Raw genomic sequence first — 19,847 nt, forward strand, 5'->3', positions numbered from 1 at the left:
TCTCATACTGAACCATGGAGTAGTCCGACACCTAAATTCCAAGACGCTCAATTTAGCTATTTGGCTCCTGAAGTCCTAGAGTTTGGATAACTTAACTTGTCACCAGAATGTATGACCATTCTTAAGGAAGTAAGAAAGCCTACTACCAGAGCTTGCTATGCAGCTAAATGGAAAATATATGTTATATATTGTACTTCTAACAATATTGATCCACTAGATGCATCTACTCAAAATATCATTTGTTACCTTATGCATTTACAGGGTGCTCGTTTAGCCTCCACTATAATTTGTTTTCATCTTGCAGCAGTGGCTGCATATTTGCAAAACAGACAACATCTATCTTTTTTCAAGGTTCCAGTAATTAAAGCCTTTATGGAGGGCCCTAAGAGAATAATACCACCCAGGGTTCCTCCAGCATCAGTTTTGCATCTGAACATTGTGCTTATACAGCTCATGGGTCCACCTTTTGAGCCGTTACACAGCTCATGGGTCCGCCTTTTGAGCCGTTACACAACGGTCCGCTACAGTTTCTTTAATGGAAAGTGGCCTTCCTCATTGCGATCACTTTATTGAGGAGAGTTGGTGAGCTACAAGCTTTAACCTTAGAAGAACCCTTCTTTCAACTTCATAGCGACGGGGTAGTTCTTCGCACCAACTGAAAGTTCCTTCCCAAAGTGGTTTCTGCTTTCCATATCAACCAATCAGTTGAGTTTCCTGTGTTCTTTCGTCATCCTGAATAGGGAGCAGAACGAGCTCTTCATACTCTTGATGTCAGAAGAGCGCTATTGTACTACGTTGAAAGAACAAAGGATTTTCACAAAACAATTGTTTGTTGCGTTTGTTACACCTCATAAAGGCAATCCCATTCCTAAAGCTGGTATTGAAGTATGGATTGATAAGTGCATTCAAACCTGGTACACTAAAGCTAAACAATCTTTATACCTCCTAGAGCGCATTCCACTCGTAAAATTGGAGCGTCTATGGCCTCTTTAGGTAATATCCCTATAGTTGACATTTGTAAAGCAGCAACATGCTCCTCACCACACATTTATACTAAACATTACTGTGTGAATATGTTGGCACGTCTACAAGCCAATGTAAGGCAAGCAGTGCTAAAAACTCTTTTTCAAACAGCTGCGGCATCTACTGGTTAGCTACCGCTTTGGAAGAATACTGCTATATAGTCTATGCAAAGCATGTGTATCTACAGCACATATGCCTCAAACGGATTATGCTCATTACCCAGTAAGCATCTGTTCTTGGCATGTAGAGCTGTAGATTCACATGCACCCTCCCGCCTCCCTGGGCACCTGTAGCTGTTGCAGTTTTGCATTATTTACATTCCACACACAAGAACATCTCCATACTGCTCTTACTTACTCCATTCTCACCCTCTTGCGGGAAACAATCTCCAATGGAGTCAATGCCCATGCGCACTATCGCGAAAGGAGTAGTCGCCTTACCTCGTGACTCGAAAAGACCTCTTCAAAGAAAAATAACTTGCAACCATCCGGACCCAACACTAGATGGCAGTTGTATGCAAAGCATGTGAATCTACAGCTCTACATCTCTAGAACAGCTGCTTATTGGATAAGTAGCATGATCTTTATTGTCCACGGTATGAAACACAGGAATTTAGTAGGGAAATAATGATGAGTTTTAGGTAGTATTCTTGTTTTAAATCCTACTAAATGAAATGTTTTGCTAGTTATCTTACTGTTTTAAATTTGCACTGAAGCACTTTATTTGTATTTATATTTCAAGATGGACTAATCGTATATATTGTGTGATTAACAGTGTTTATGAGTAGAAGTTTAAATTGTTCTATTGTATGCTTTTATGGTTGTTTTAAACCGAGTAAAGTATTGAAACAAATTCTCAGTTTAGGAGTGCGGAGACTTGGCAGGACGGGCGTAGAACTCTGCACAAAAAAAGATAGGCATGTTTTATGTGCGAAATTCTCTTCCCCGACTGCAGTTTCCGCACTCGTAAATGTACTATTAAAATGCAGTTTAGTGAATTACAAAACAAATAAACCTGCACAGAAGTGTAAGTTTACCTTTGTGAATCAGACCCATGATGATTTCCTTTTCTTAAGTTTGTATTGATATTTAAGGACTGATTTTCTCCTTTTTATTTTTTACTCAATTTTTCCCACTGTTCTCCAGCAACGGTGTCTGTATAATCTACTCCCTTTTGTTGGCACCCACATTTAATTATATATTCAATATTTAATTTTGCAGGCTTGAATGGTGTCACCGGCAGTATCTGGGACTTTGTCACTGGAAGCTTTTCGCCTATTCCTTCACCCGTGTTCAGCAGTGCCTCTACACATTCAACAAGTACAAACTCTAACAGCAATGAATTAACTAGAGTTAGGCAAGAGCTTGACGAAGCCAGGAGAAAAATAAAGCGATGGGAAGATTCTTGGCAACAAGTGAAGCAGGTGATGTCTAACCTTTAGTAAAGCAGCTAAATTAAATAGCTCGCTAATCACAAAGTTATTTGTGTTCTCTGGTTTGATAGTTTGTACAATTATAATTTTATTAAATGTATTTTGTACTGGAGCATCCATGAGCATCACATTCTGGTGACTTGTGGTATAGCCTACCTTTAATTCAGATGTTCAAGTGTGTATACCTGCGAAGTATGTAATGGAATAAAATGTGATGCCCTTAATAACATACTAATGGCAACTGACTTCACCTCTGGTGGTAAAAAAAATTTACAAAATTGTCTCGGATCCCATTTAATGCCATGAAATAAAACTTTGGCTAAGCACAGTAATAAATATGTGGGAAGCATACCTGTTGGGCAATGTTCACCGTCCATTCCACAAAGGCTGGTTTAATTGAGGATAACCTGTGCTCAACTGGACTCTTTAACAAGGCACACCTCACAGAAAATACATATAGCATATTTATCACTATGGAGAGCGAGAGGACATCAAATAAGTTGCACTCTCCCGCTATAGATACTTACGCACACAAAAGAAACTGATGCAATAACATTTCTACTAGGAAACTCCAGATTTCCTGTAGTGTCAGGATGTGAGATCTTAACTCTGCTTTGTCCTAAACATGTGGGATATCCGAAGATATTGGAGTAGACGCCTCACTCACTTGTCGTGACATGCTTCATCATCAGCGCGTATCCACACTTGGGTAAGATGGTACTACCAGGGCGGATTCAACCATAGATGTAATGGGAGTTCCTAGACGAAGCAAAACTGGATGAGCAGGGATCCAGAGGAGTGATACTTAAAAATACCTCAAGGTATATCCAAAGGCTTTTGCTTTATTTGAAGGGTACCTGGGGCATAGATAAAAACTTGGTTTTTTTGGGTTCTATTGAATTCAATTATTCTGTTGTACCCATGTTCCTGTGCCAACATGTTTCGGCCCTCTTTGGGAGCCCAATCGAGTCCGGGGCCTTTGTTAGGGCTATGTTTTGTGTTTCCCTGCTACGTCTTGTGCACGTACACCATGCACACTTGTGAGGCCCTTTTTTCTTCAGAGAGTTTTCCTCTGTTGTTTTCTTTAAGGGTCATGCGGTTCGTGCGGGTAGCCGTGTTCTCCTATTCCGCACCGCGTCCTATATGCGAAATAGGACGGATAGGACGCGGTGCGGAATAGGAGAACACTTCTTATCCTTTTGTCTTCTGGTCGGAACTTATCAAGGTTTCACGTGTCGTTCACGCTAAAATTGAATGGCATACATTATATATATGTATTTCAAGGTGGAAGGAGGAGAATGAACGTACCTCCTCTACCTTGTTATAGCGAGGTGGTGTGATTAAGGGAAAATCGTGTTAAATAGAACTCCAGTACGAAGAATATTTGTGCTCTTTCAAGCCAATAAGTGTATTTGATCAAATTTTCACACAAGTACGGTCTTATCGAAGACAACTCTACCATGAACCGTGCCGACCACGAAATTGGGCACACTATTTTGTCCACATTTTTTTCGCTGCATGCCTTGACAAAGTCTAAGGGAAGACGAAACACTTGTTGCCATTTTTGTTTGGATCCACCGTCAATAAGAAAATAAAAGAATCATGTCCTTTGAAGATATTCATTGATGTGGACTCTGCTTTTTTAGTGGAACTTGCAAATCTGGATCATTCTATTCTTGTCAAAGAAATAAATGCATGAAGTGTTGATTTCATAGACCTCAGGCCTTTACATTGGCCGTTTTTTGTTAATATTTTGGTAAATATAAGAGTGTGCTGAATATCTCTTTTCAACTGCAGTAACAAAAAGGGGTTTCATTTTCTGAATAAGAGAAGCGTAAGCCAGTAAACCTGTAGTGGAAAAACGTACTGTACTTAAAATTTGAAAAAAATATCAAGAAAGTAAGAACTAAAATAAAAGAGCAACAATTACTTTTAAATGTGTCAAATACATCCAGTGAAATATCATTTGTAGTGAAAAACCCCATCAGTGAAACTTAATACTAACAATAAAAATCAATGTCAACCACCTATAGTCAAACATTCAACCAATGAAAAAAAGTGATTTGCATAAGGTTCCTGATGGCCCACTCTTATTCCTTGCAGTTGCATTTGCCACAGTGAGAGATTTTACTTTCACAATAACAACTTGTTTTGAAGCTCAGAAATAGTTTGCGGGATCAACCTTACAGCTGCATCTGATTAAGTTCAACAATGTCTGATACCTCCAGCTCAAAATTCCAGTGACTAGTGTGAGCCCAAGTAAAAAATCTCATAACGGGAAAGATTGATTTCTTGTGGCTGCGATTCATAGCAGACCCGTTGGCTTGGGTGTTAAGGCAACCTCCAGTTTAAAATACGATTTTCTGGTTCAAATCTTAAAAGTGGGTTAAGGCATTTTTGCCGTACCAGCTTTCATCAAAAATCCTCAAAACAGATCAGTGATCTGTCTAATCAGATCATTTATTGCTGATAACATAGTATTGTAATATTCTTTTCTCCAGTATTGTATCTTTCATAGATTCACATGTCCGGCGTCGTAGTGGGAGTCCCACGGTATCATTATAAAATCAGTTAATAATACTATCATAGGCTAATGAACAGTCGCTGCAATAGCCTATCTACCTTCTTTTGTAAAAAAAAAAAAGGACCAAACTTAAACAACCAATAAGGCGACAGCACCCTGTAAAACACTCCCAAGAGAGGCTTAGTCCCTCAGATTTTGTATGCCGTGTGACAGGGAGTCTCCCTGAGTTCTGCTCAGTTTTTTCCTTCAAACTTCAGATATCTTCTTGAAAATGTCCGATTCTTCAAAGAAAGGTCTCTTCAGGTCGTGTAGAACATGCGGTAAGAAGAGGCTGCATGTTGAAGAACCCCATAAGAACTGTATTTACTGTTTATATCCCCAACATAAAGTTAGACTGCAATATTTGTAGTACTTTCTCAAACACAACCATTAAAGATAGAGAGGGTAGGTTGTTGATTTGGCTGCAAAGACTTAAAAGTAAATCTGACATCGTTTCAGTGGATGAGCAAAGCTCTGCCTCACATACCTTTCTGGAAAAATCTAAAAGGAGTAAGAGGTCACAGGACTCCTGAGGGCAATAAAAAACCTTCTAAAATATGTCATGAAGCAGCCCCCCCCCCCCCCAAAAAAGGATAGCGTTCATTTCCTGTAGAGGAGAATGACCATTTGGCCTCAATGCATGAGAATACCCTCTTTAGGGCCATCTACTAAAGATCACAGTCTGTAAAAAGCTTGTGTTATCAACGGCCGCGTCTCTGGGTCCCCGTCAATGCAGAAATCACAACCCGTGCATATTTCCCCTCCATCGTCATCGTTGATCTTGTCTTAGAAAAAACCACAGTCGACGACAGCTTCATATATGCCTGTACCTTGGTGAAGATACCCTCTCCGCCGATGAGTTCCTCGTTGACGAGGCTTGCTCTGTCGACAATCGCAACAGTGTGTGCATCGACGGCAATAAGTTGTTGTCGATGCCCATTATGTCCTCGTCGACGACATAGACACCGCTCCCGCCTGCGAAACTATTGACAATGCATGCTACGCCAGCCTTAAAAGACCGTCGACATTACAACTAACATTACAACTAACTCCTCTTTATCCATCAACGGCATTCTCATGGATACCACCATCGACGAGGCTTTTTCTTCAAAATCTTTCTGTAATTTCACTCTTACCTCCTTCAAAATTTTTGGAAGAGTCAGGTGAGGATGACATGTTTGACCCTGCTTACTGTCCTTCTCAGCTTCATGTCAAGTATCAAGACGATTACGATGATGAAGATGTTGCATTAGTGCAAGATTCACAAGACATGTTGCAGGATTATCGTACTCCTTTCCCTCCGACGAGTGCACCTCCACCGTTCTCTCCGCCACGCATGTCTGAACCTTCGCCTAGAGTGTCGCCAGGATCAGATAGTGTTCTACCTCCGCAACAGCATGACACCTCTGATGATGAGGATGTAGAGGAAGGTGAAATTCATAGTGCTAGACCAGCTAGCAATGAGTTGGAAGTCTATATAACATCAACACCTGCTTCCCTAACTCCTCAAGGAGTGGATTCTCTGCCGGAGGACATTGGGGGGGTTCCACGCATTAATAGAGCGAGCAACCTCTAGGTTTCAGTTATCGATGACAGTCAAAGAGTGTGACTGCTTTCTTTATGGTTTTAAAGACCAATCTCGGAAGACTGGGAGAGCAATCCCTATAATAGACGATGTTTGGGCGGAAGTTGTGAAAGTCATGAGAACACTTGCTACAGTGATCACAGTTTTACCTAGAATAGAAAAGAAATACAGAGTTCCTGATGATGTGCTAGCTTGTCTGGTAGGACACCCGAAACCACACTCCGTGATTACTTAAGCCGCACAACGCTGGTCAAGGAATCCTTCAGCGCCTGTCACTACTCCTCTAGATAAAGAAGTTAGGCATCTTGATAACATCGGCAAGAGGTTTACCACCACCTCAGGAGCTACTGTGCGATATTTGGCAGATACAACCTCCAAATGTGCTCCGCTATCGCCCCATATGCAGATCTTCTTCCAAAAGACAAAAGGCTAGAGGCGAGAAAGATTCTTTTAGAGGGAGAAAGATCTGCCTCTGAGATTATTGATGCGTCCATGGATGTGGCTTCCCTGGCTTTTCATCAGCTCGCTGGAGCAGCCGTCCTTGGACGTCAGGGTTGGTTGAGGGCAACTACATTCTGCCCTGAGGTACAAAATAAGGTCCTAGACATGCCTTTTGATGGTGATGCGTTTTTCGGTAAGCACATTGATGACGCCTTACAGGCTATTAAGGCGGACACCAAGACTGCTAAAGCTATGGACACGCTCCAAAACAGAAAGACTACCTTCATGGAGCTTGTGGTAGAGAAGCCTATTCATTTCGTGGGGCTACTAGAGATACCGACCTCAGACCTATCAGTCATTTTGTCCTTCCTACCAACAGCGACCGGCCTATTGTGCACCACCACAGGCTGCATACCCCAGGCATCCCAGATGTAAACAACCAGTACAATCCAGAAATGCTGTTAGGAAACAGTGACAATGTCTTGGCACCTGCTGCGCTCTCCCATATCCTATCATCCAGAGGGGAATGCATCGCACGTTATTTCGATCAATAGCAAACAATTACCACAGACAAATGTCTCCTGGATATAATAAAGTATGGTCATACCCTGGATTTGTCACAGTACCACCTCCTCTTCCACCACAAAAATCTCTGCCATCCCATCCACCACAAAAATCTCTGCCATCCCATCTTCAGTTACTCAGGAAGGAAGCATTCGTCATGCTGCAAAAAGGATCCATAGAGAGTGCCACGCTTTCAAAGGGGCATGGGCTTCTACTCCTGCAATTTTCTTGTGAAGAAGTCAGGAGAATGCACCTCAGAAAGCTCAACAATTACCTTCAGAAAAAATCCTTCCGCATGGTAACTCTCCATTAGATATTGCAGCTTTTAACCATTCGGATTTTATGTCCAGCCTTGATTTACAGGATGCATGTTTTCATATTCCTATCTATCCCAAACAGCGAAGGTTTCTTTGTTTCACTATGGTAGGCACGCACTATCAATTCAAGGTTCTCCCCTTCCGCCTCTGCTCAGCTCCTCGGGTATGTACTAAATGCTGCGCTCCTGTGCCAGCACACCTACAATAACGGGGCCTGCATCTCGACGATTGGCTAATGAAGGCTCCTTCTCTTCACCGAGCTTCGGAAGCCATATACAACTGTTTCGCTCTCTTGGGCTTTCAGCCAACTACCAGAAGTCTGTTCTCACACCCTCTTAACGGATAACTTTTCTCGGAGCAACTTTGGATACTCTCCAAAACAAGGCATTCTTTCCCACAGAAAGGCAAAACACCATATTTATTATTACTGGCTCACAGTCTATCCGAAAAAAAGAGTTTGCTTCTATTCGTCTCCTCAAATCCTTTCTCTGCACAATGTCCTTGGCCATCCTCATAGTGCCAATAAACAAAAGGAGAGATAGGGAGAGTAGACTGACACTCTTATTCCCCGGTTATAGTCAATAAACAAACAAAGAGTGTCTTATGGTTGTACTTTAACCACTTTAGGGAGCAAAAAGAAGAAAGAAAAACGGCCTCACTTAGGACGTTTAAGGAAAGCCCTCACTCACCACCTGGTGATGACATGCTTCATCATCGGGCTCCACCAAGGGGACCGAGTGTCTCCTTGGTGTGCTACAACGCCAGATCTACTGCGGAGCAGGTTAGTGAGATTTAGGACGTGTTGGTGCAAACTAAACTAGTGAGTGGTGAAGGTATTTTAAAATCGTCTGTAGTGTATCAAAAGGAAATTTTATTCTATGATCACTAAAGACTTAGTATTAAAATCTATGTGTTTGGAAGCAGTCCACATTTAGTTGAGTGGCAGATTCCTAGATATCAGTCGACATGTTTCTTTGCGTGAAACGGTGTAATTTTACCAGGCAATTCTTCAGGACTATTAAGGTGTACTAAACCCTGGCGGTATGAGCACGCTAAGGCCCACCCTTACCTAGGGACGTGAATGTGAAAAATAAAAAGCAGTGAAAAAGTGCAAAAAATTAGGAAGAAAGAATAGTCTCCCTAATCACTCCTGGTTTAGGAGGCTTCAACTTTTCGGTTTCTGCACCTGCAAAAACAAAGAGACGTGGACAAACATATAGAACACGACATACATTTAGTATTTGTTGTGATGGTATCCATGGTTATCTAGTGCTCCAAAAGGTGGTTCAGAGACAGTAGTGGTGTATTGTAACCGTACAGTTATCACCACCATTAGCCCCTGGGTTGAGCTACTATCCAGAAAGAAGTGCTACGTGCTATTTGTGGTATGTGCTAGGTTGTAAGTTACATAAAAACGGATGTTTTACTTCCGATTGGCGATCGAATTAATAGTGCAGGTCGATCGCGTGAAATTGAATAAATTAAAATGTCTCACTTAGTTGGTGTTAAGTGAGGCCGTTTTTCTTTCTTCTTTTTGCTCCCTAAAGTGGTTAAAGTACAACCATAAGACACTCTTTGTTTATTGACTATAACCGGGGAATAAGGGTGTCAGTCTACTCTCCCTATCTCGCCTTTTGTTTATTGATACTTAGCAGCGCAGAGCTGTGAGAGCTGTTCTTAATGAGCGCACTTTTGGCTCTTTTAAGAATTTTACCTTCCAGTGTCTCCCTACCGTGTGGTCACTATGTCTAACTTAGGACTGACATATTCAGAGTGAGAGGTGGCTGACTTATTGTCTGACTCCAATTTGTTTGCTGATCCAGCAATTTCACAGGTGATAGCCCATACTTCCGAATGGGAAAAGCTGACGGAAGTAAAACGTGACAGAATACGTACCATCCTCCATGGGACAATACTGAAACAGTATCTCCTCAAAAACATGGCCCCTAGAGGATTACTAGTTACGAATGCGCCACGTATTTTCCTGAACGACGCCATCTTCCGAAAGGAATGGGCCATGATCGCGTGGCATTGTACCCGCGACTGGCTCGTTTTAATTATAAAGACAGCCTTAAGACTTTCAGAGACCCTCCAGGTTGAAATCCAGGAGACTGAGTCTCAAGCTGGACGAAATAAATAAAGAATTAAATGAGTATAAGGACAACCTTATGCAAGCCAAAGTCACCAAGTTCCAAAAGGACCTAAAAAAATTGAATTCGAAAAGGTTTACCCATACTCAGCAGCCTCCTTCACACCACCCACAAGAAACCAAAGCAACACTGATCCATCGGATAACAATTCAACCACTAGCAGTGGTTCCAGCAGTGGGTCCCATAAACAAGGCAGAAGACGAGGCAACAGAGGTAATCGCAATGGTAGAGGACGACAGGGCTACCATAATCGGCAACAAAGATGGCCATTACCATCAGAGATGACAGGAATGGGCCTCCAGTTCCCCTTCCAACAACCTCCATATCCAATGATGGGTTGGAACCCTGGATTTATGCCACCACCCAACTTTCAACATCAATACCACCAGCCTTTTTTAGAACAGGGCAGGAGAGGGAGAGGGAAGAGGAGAGGGTCCAACCAAGTGTCATGGGAAGACAACGATGCAGTGAGCAATCATACCCGCAACAAAGAAAAGCAACCAGGAGTGAGCGGCCTATAAGCCTGGTAACCAATCTCTCAGATAAAACTCTGTCCTCAACCGAAATCAAGGTCCTTGAAAGAGGCCTTGGCTTTGTCCCAACTACCCGCCCAGACAAATTCAAGCTCCACTGTGAGCTCGCTGCTTTCTTCAGAAAGCTCAAACTTAGGGCGTTCTTTGAAGGCAAAGAAGACCCCAACGAAAATACAAGGAAAGGTGACACCGGACTAAAACTCAGTTCGATGTTTACCCCCCCACCCCACACAGTTCCAGCTGCTATAACTGCCTTTGAACAGGCTGTGTTTCCGGACCTTTAAACCTGCCAAGACCCCTCTACCTACAACAACTTCAGCACTGCAGAATACCATGAACTGCAGGCACTACAAAACGACCAAAGTATCGCAATTAAGCCAGCTGACAAGGGCGGAGGTCTGGTAATACAAAATACAGCTAAAGGGCCTGTCAAACCCTTCTGGATGACAAGAAAAATTACCTCCCACTGCTAAGAGACCCAACAGAGGACCTTCGGACACGGATTAGTAACCTAGTTAGGCAAGCAGAAGAAGATGGAGAAATCTCCAAGAATGAGGCAGACTTTCTGAGCACAAATGAAAGCATAGTCCCTTACTTCTACACATTGCCTAAAACGCACAAGAACCGAATGCCTCCCCCCGGCCGACCAATTGTGTCTGGCATAGGTTCTTTGCTTGAGCCTCTATCACGCTTCTGTGACTATTACTTGAAACCAATTGTCCAGAGCACTCCAACCTATCTCAAGGACACCAAGAACCTCCTCCAGGTGCTTCAAGACCTCGACCTCACAGGATATACAATAACATTGGTCACACTGGATATAGAGAGCTTGTATACCAGTATCCCGCAGGACGATACCATCAAAGTCTTGGGTACTGCTCTCAACTCAGTCACCTGGGATTTTCGAACATCAAAAGATTTCATCCTGAAGTGCGCTACACTAGCACTAAAAGACAACTTCTTTTCATACAAAGGTAACCTCTTCCTACTGAAGGACTGGACTTTTAACAGTACCAGCGGTGCCAGGGAACAACACCTATAACCTTCATGGGATACCTGTTTCGGCGCACAAACTACAGAGACACGGGACACTTCCTTCGGCGTCAAAGATCAGCGTTTATTACTGCAGGGAAACAAGAGTCATAAGAAGTACATGGACATGTAGGTTCTGCGAGTCTGCTTCAAATTGCATATGTAGGTCGCTCTCTTTTATACAAAATGTTGCCATTGCACAACATGTGGACAAAAGATTACAATTCAGTTCCCACAGTAAAACTTCAAAAGGGTCGCTTTCATGTGTTCAGAATCCCGCAATATAATTACAGTAGCAATGCCGGTTCCCAACTGTAAAAGTACATCTTCCCACCATTAGGCACCCCCATTAGAGTTGTAAATGACAAAGAAGAAGAGACAAGAGCAGCTGCAAGGAAGTCAGACACGTGTAGAGAAAAGAGTGTGGGGGTAATATCGGAAGCATGATCGTAGGATCAAAGAGTTGGATCCCATCTCCTGCACGGCTGTCACAATAGGCCGGCACGACCAGATTACCCTCAAGCTGAGCCATCTGCCTTTGCTGTGTCATTCCTCCGGCCATAAAGACGCATGAAAGGAATATGCGTTTTCCGCAAGGCTTGGGAACTAGAGGGTCAAGGGGCGAACAGTTACCTGCACGCTGACTACGTGAGGGCAAGAAACAAAATGGATGCCGTATCTAAAATGAAACCCAAGGGTTCGGATGAAGAATACGTAATATTAGACGAACCCTGGCAGGTAGCGTAGCGAAAATACATACACTTGCCAAACTCGTCATTTACGGTTCGTAGATACCGAACTCGTCCATATTCGGTAATGCCCAGAAGGTCGTAATAATTTTTACGGAACCTCAGACGGTCCTTTTGCCCTCATGTAGGCAAGCACTAGTCGGAATCATAATCGATTTCGATACTCATCAGATCATTTAGATGTTGCTGATACATTATTCTATCCTTCAATGCCTCTTTGGTGACAACGGGCTGTCTTATACACGTCGTAGCACAAAGGCCACATAAGGCAGGACCACATTGCACACAAAGACAACATGAGAACAGAAATGTCTCAACAACCCCCATGATCATCAGAATCTTCCAACCCCAAGTCGACATCAGACCCCAAAACCATCCAAGAAGCGTCCAATTTCCTTCGTCCACGTGTATGGACTCCGAAATTTTGTGCAACTTAGAGATGGCTTGATAAACCGTTGGAGCGTTATCAGGTATGAATACGCAGCAGCTCGAATGGATGACTTTACAAACCCCACCTCTATCTGCTAGAACGATATCTAGAACCATACGGTTCTGCAACGTCATTAGTCTATCCGCCTGGAGTTCGGCTGTCAAATTACCAAGGGCATTTGCAGTTATGTTGGCAGTTGATTCTACTACACGAGTTAACTGTCTCAGGTTCCTGCTATTAACCATCGGTCCCCAGAACGGTAGGAAACCCTTAAAGAAGTCTCCCGCTTCTTGTCCGGAAGTATCTTCTTTACTAACCACACCTCTCACAATTCTAGTTCTGTGGTAATCAGAGGCCACAGTGAAAGTCGGAGGCAAAAGATTCGCAATATAGCAGGTACCCGAGAAGTCGTGAGGTAACCATGTATAGGCTCGATCATAACATACAAAGTAGGTACCCTTGGCAGGCAGGAAGACAGGGGAGGAGAGCGTCGGTAAGACATACGTCTCGGTACAAGCACTCTCCCCAAACTGAGCTCTCGGATTTCGACCAAGACCTTTCAAGCAGAAATTACCAAGGTGAGGTACAATCCATATCGGTGACGAGCTTTTAAGCTGCCTCTCACCCACTGATAAGCTGTACTCAGCCTCACTTAGTTCCTTATATGCTCGCACCTCTTCCTCTGGGATGAGCGATGCGTCAAAAATATCTCTATCTAAGTCTGCAATAGCTCTCGCCAGAGTCTTGTGGTACGGGCCAGGACCAGAGTTTGCTGAGCGTGGTTCTCGATGGGGGTAGGAATCTAGTGCGCTACGGAACATAGTTTGTAATGCTCGAGCTGACCCTTGTGCACTATAAGGCAGAACTAAGTACGGAATACCCTTATCCATGGTATGTGGCATTAACCCACACACCCAACAATTGGTAGTGTTTACCACTAACTGATGCTGATGCAAGAGTTGGATAAAAGAGTTGTTTCTGAATTCCGCACGTCTGACTTGTTCGTGTTGAGGCAGAAGATAAAAGGAATGTGGAGAGACAGTAGAAACGAAATATAGATCATGAGATGGAAGAGTAGGTGTAGCAGAAGACAATAGGAACTGGGACCCATAGTATACTCCCCCTACCAGTAACATAGATATGGTGAGGAACAGTACGATCACCTGTGAGAAAAACCATTTCGTATGAAACATTTTATGCAATGCAGATCTTTGCGCCAACATTTCCTCTCTTTTCGACAGCTCTGACAATGATGATTCCATCCCCTAACGACCGTCCGCAACGTTCTTGACGCACTTCGTTCTGAGTAGCGATTACCAATTCCCAGGAGTTCCCAGAAATCGATAAAAGAAACCGACCTTGTGTCGATAACTGCTAAACAGAAGGAAGTACCCGCACGGCCTTACGGTCAACCTGGATGGTAGATTCTAGCTAAATAATGTTCCTGGCTGTACGAAAAAGGGAAAAAAATACACAATATACAATGTCCACTATGTTCAGGGCAAACGTAGAACCTAAAAAACAAAAATCTTTTTATTTGTGGCTCGTTCGTGGACGAAGAAAGTATCGGCTGCTTCCAGGACGAGTCTGATCTTCAAACAGTGGATTGGATGGCAAATGAGTGTTCAATTGTTCAGGCGATTGTTCAACAGTCAAATTTTCCAAGGTTGACGTGGAGGAAATTGTTTGAGGGGAATCAATAACAGTGTCAGATACAAGCCAAGCTTCGCTGAATGGAACGAAACGTTGTGGAGTGTCGGTCTCAGATGAAGAAAGACCTCTTCTCATCCAGGTGTCCGACGGCAAAGGAAACGGGACTTTTTTAGTATGGGTAGCGTGGACCCAATTCCGGCGTCCGTGTAGTCGAACCGCCGTCCTCGTAGCCAGCTGCACCTGAAACGGGCCCACAAATCTCGGTTCAAGGTTCCGTTTTCGTCCGTAGTTCCGGACGAGGATCCAGTCTTCTGGTTGGAGCCGATGACCAGGACCCTCTGTTTGTGACGGCAGAGCCTCAAAGACCTGTTGGTGAATCAAACTCAATTTAGCAGTCAGATCATAGAGATAATCGATCAACATAGGGTATTCAATTCTATCAAATTCTTTAGGTCTTGGGACTCCCCATACATTAGCAGGGCGGCCGAACACAATCTCGTATGGGCTGAGCCCTACTCGAGAGTGTACAGTTGCCCTGGTCGACAGGAGAGCTAGAGGCAAAGCGTCGGGCCATGATAAACCAGTTGTTGCCTGAATTTTAGCCAATTTCAGTTTTAGAGTGCCATTATATCCTTCCACCAAGCCTGCTGATTGTGGATGGTTTGCACTATGAAATTTTTGCGCAATCCCTAAACCGCGACACACACTCTTCATCACACTCCCAACAAACTCACTTCCGTTATCCGACCATACGACCCGAGGCATTCCATACCGAGGAAAATATTCTTTGAGCAAAATTTTTGCCGTGGATAAAGCCGTGTTATCCTTAAGGGGGTAGGCCTCAATCCACCTAGAGAATGCACACACCACAACCAACACATACTTCAAGTTATTACATCGGTCCATGTGGATAAAGTCCAACTGGATGACTTCGAAAGGGTATGTAGGAGGGGCAAAATGGCCAGGAGGAGTGGGGGTGCCCTTACCAGGATTGTGCATCAAACACACCATACAATTCTTAACCACTCTCTCTGCACACTTAGTAATCCCATCATTCTTCCATACATGAGACAACAACTTGCATATGTCTTTCGTGTTGATGTGCGCCATACCATGAGCCATTGTAACAACAGCGAGCACATACGCATCCGGTAACATCCATCTCTGCTTCTCTGATAAATCAACCCAACATCCATTCTCATCCAATCTTCCCGTGCTCTCTCTCCATTTAGTCCTTTCCGTCTTAGTGGCTTCATTCTGTATTCCCTTCACACTTTCAATTGTGTCTTCACACATACCAGTCTCTGTTGGCCATCTCACTGAGTTCGTAACATACATTCTGTTTGTCAAATCTTTAGCCGTCTCTTTAGCCGTTTCATCCGCAAACGCATTACCACGACCCACATCGTCCATTACTTTCTGATGCGCACTACATTTGACTATGGCCACCTGTTTAGGCAATGTGAGTGCATCTAAAAGATCATTTACAAGCTGACCATGTTGAATCATCGTGCCATGCGACGTAAGGAATCCTCTCTCTCTCCACAGTCGTCCAAAACTATGTGCCACACCAAACGCATACTGACTATCTGTAAACACATTCACCCGTTTATCTTTAGACAACACACACGCTCTCGTCAATGCGATCAGCTCAGCAGCCTGAGCCGAATTCTGACTTAATCTTGCCCTTTCAACAATCGTTCTCAATGTTACCACAGCATATGCAGTCGTCACATCACCATTCGGCAACTTAAAACAAGAACCATCCACATACAAAGTACCATCGGGATCTGTCAATGGAGTATCTTTTAGGTCAATACGACCCTTGGTCTCCTCCTCAGTTCTGAGATAGCAGTCATGTACTGCTTCACCACTTGATTCTGTGTCGATCGGCAGCAATGTTGCTGGATTCAACACATTACATCGTTTTATCCGTATATGACTGGCCAGCAACGTCCACTCATATCCAGACAACCTTGCGCTCGTCAGATGTTGAGTTTTCGTTCGATTCAATAGAGTGTCAACTGCATGCGGAACCATCACCGTAAGCATATTATCCATGACTAGACCTGCGGACTGTCGAATGGACGCCGCAGCTGCCGCTGTTGCCCTTAAACAACTCGGCAAGGCTCTTGCTACTGGGTCTAAAGTCGAAGAAAAATAGGCGCATGGGCGTTGCTTGCCGCCAAAAGGTTGTGTCAGAACACTCAACGCACAACCATCCCTCTCGTGAACGTATAGTGTAAACGGTTTACTGTAGTCAGGAGTGCCCAACACAGGAGCCGAACACAACGCATCACGCAATTCAGAAAAACTTTTCTGACACTCTTCAGACCAAGGCAATGGGGATGGAACATCCTTGCACGTAAGGGCTATCAATGGTTTTGCCAACAATGAAAAATTTGGAATCCATTGTCTACAATAGGACGTAATACCTAAAAAGGCACGAACATCTCTCTGGGTTTTTGGCACAGTCATTCGGGAAATCGCTGCAATTCTCTCTGGGGTCAACCTTCTCCCTTCTCTTGACAATAAGTGACCTAGATAGGTAACTTCTTGACAACAATACTGTAGCTTGGAAGGCGATACCTTGTGGTGTAAGTCATGTAGATAGTGTAATAATGATACCGTAGCCGTTTTGCAAATAGCTTCTGTATCAGCTGCCACTAAAAGATCATCAACGTATTGAATCAAAGCCGCACCTGTCTGTAAAACAAAGGCATCAAGTTGACCTTTAAGTGCTTGGCTGTAGATTGACGGACTCTCACAGTAGCCCTGTGGAGCGCGTTTTAGCCTAAAACTGCGACCACCTAATGAGAATCCGAATAGGTCTCTGCTTTCCTCTGCAATCGGGATGCTAAAGAAAGCATTCTTTAGATCGATCACTGTGAACCAGGAGGCAGATGCCGGAATCATTGTTAGTAAGGCCGTAATGTCGGGAACCACAGGAAATTGTGGAACCACTATTTTATTTACCTCTCTCAAATCTATAACGAAACGATACACAGGAGGTTTAGTTGGGTCAGTTCGTTTCAGAATTGGCAATACAGGGCTATTACACACGTTTCCACGAGTTTCTTCAACAACACCTTTTCCAATGAGATCATGAACGATTGCTAACAGCGCTTGTTCGCCCTCAAGAGAAATACGATATTGAGGTAAACGTGGTAACCGCGCATTTGGTTTCAATTGAATCACATAGGGTGGAATGTCTAATAGGCCCACATCATTGGGACCTGTGGCCCATAAGGACGCAGGGAGGGAACTCAATTCCAGTGGGAATTTATCGACCGATAAATACATGGGAGAGATCACTCTCCGTCCCAATGTAAGCTCCACTCCTTCGGGGGAACAATACAAAGTTGCATATAATCGTTTTAATAAATCCAGGCCCAAAAGATTCTCACCACAACCTGTAGATAGAATCAGTGGAGCCGTTAGCTCACGAGGTCCAATCATAAGAGGCAAAGGACTAGAGACTGGGTTGCTAACAGGGGCGCCAGAGAATCCAACGGAAACGTTCGTTAAGCCAGACAAAGGTGCGCCAGGGAAATTCGAATGCATGATGGAACTTTTCGTCGCACCAGTGTCTAACAGAAATGGCTCAACTACACCCGATGTAGCCACTGCAACGTAAGGCCCACTCTGATCAACCGGAACTGACACTACTCCCTCTCTTTGTCGTTGGCTGTCCTAGTAATGGTCGTTTGCAACAGTCTCATGCTCTACGTAATAATCATCCACATTATACTGTGCAGATCGGACTGACCCCGCGTTTCGCTGGTCAAAACAATTATTCGCATCCGATTGATTTTGATGACGATCAATCTGATTGTGGGATGAACCACGACCTCTACCTCGTGATGCCTGTTGAGGACCACCACCACGGTTTCCTCGTGTCGACACACCATTCAGGCGGTCCCGTAAGGCAAGACAATCATATTTTAGGTGTCCCTCTTTCCCACAATATGCGCACTGATTATACCCAAGTGAAGATCTATAATCAAAGTTGTCAGAGCGCTGCTGTATCCTATCGGGCTGTGCTCGTGGTCGATACTGCTGTTGTGAATCATTTTGGTTTGATCGTGGAGGATATGCTTGCTGCAACAAAACCTTTGTTTTGAGCTCCTTCGTTTTCTTTTCTACACGATCACTTTCTTCCTTTTCCCTATTTTCATAATACTGGGCCGTTGCTAGTATTTGCGCAGGGGTTGAAACTGCCCACGCACTTTCTGAATTCTTCAATTTGTTGCTTAGCTCAGGCAACAAATTCGACACGAATTTGTCAACAAATAACCGCTGGCCTCCCTCAGCGCCCATGTCCTGGCCGCTGTGGTCGACAAACGCGTCCTCAAACCTCGTGAAGAAATCCGAGACACTCTCGTCTTTCTTTTGCTTACAGGCAGATAACTTATCCCAGTTCACCTTCATCGCTGGCATGAGAGTTTTCATGAGCGTAATTATTTTCTGAGGCAAATCCAAGATTAGCTGGTCAGGCTTAGCCCCACCAACTTGTAGTCCATCAGCCGTTATCAATGCAGCCCAATCACCCCCTAGTTCAACTGCGTGGTCGGCTTGACGAATTTTTGCCCAAACTGGTTGCGGTACAACATTACCGAACAACATGTCGATGTCGGCAAGGTTCATAATAGAAGCTTCCACCAGTTGTGATAACTCCTTATAATAACCAGCCGGATTTTTACGCGGATCGGGCAATGATTGCTTCACTTGCAAAACTTCCGATCGTTTCCATGGAAGATGTATCCATACCCTCCGAAAATGCGGTAGAACCACAGGGTTAGCTTGCAGATCTCCAGGCACCCAAAGTGGCGGAACCTCTCTCATAGGATACTGACCAGGAACCGCTTTCCAATTCTCAGTGGTATCATTTAATGACACCCGAGAATGTGCTGTGGATCTGAACGCTACTAAGCGTTCCACGGCACGTCGTACATCTTCACCTATAATCATACCGTTCGAAAAGTGACTCTGAAGTTCAATAATGTCGGACGGTACATTATCTACATCATCGTTATACCATTCTTCCCTCAAAAAGTTACACATCTCTTCAAACACGAATCTCTGCGTAGGCTCATTAAACTGAGAAAACGTGTCGAAGACCACACGTGGAGTGTAATTAGCAGGATGTCTTATCCACCTATGTGCCATTGTTACTAACGTCTCTTTCTCCCTACCACTAGGGATCTGACTCCGTCTCTGAGGAGTTTTAGATAAATCAGACGAAAATAACGGACCAGAAAGAGGTGAATAAAGGGTAGCAACAGAGTTAGGAACACGCTTACGAACAGAAGGGGAAAGAAAAACAGGGGCAACAACACTGGAGGTGAAGGAAGGCATAGTAGGAACGGACAAGG

General features: G+C 43.9%; 1 protein-coding gene across 2 annotated transcripts in view; it reads left to right on the top strand.

Moving 5' to 3' along the window:
- Positions 1-19,847, top strand: part of UNKL (unk like zinc finger) — a 513,314-nt gene that overhangs the window by 410,910 nt on the left and 82,557 nt on the right. For both annotated transcript variants that reach the window (XM_078664930.1, XM_078664931.1), the window contains one exon: positions 2,244-2,446. In XM_078664930.1, coding sequence (XP_078521056.1) covers positions 2,244-2,446 — 203 coding nt within the window. The remainder of the gene's footprint in view (positions 1-2,243; positions 2,447-19,847) is intronic.

The sequence above is a fragment of the Lissotriton helveticus genome, chromosome 10 (genome assembly GCF_964261635.1).
Source record: "Lissotriton helveticus chromosome 10, aLisHel1.1, whole genome shotgun sequence".
NCBI lineage: Eukaryota > Metazoa > Chordata > Amphibia > Caudata > Salamandridae > Lissotriton > Lissotriton helveticus.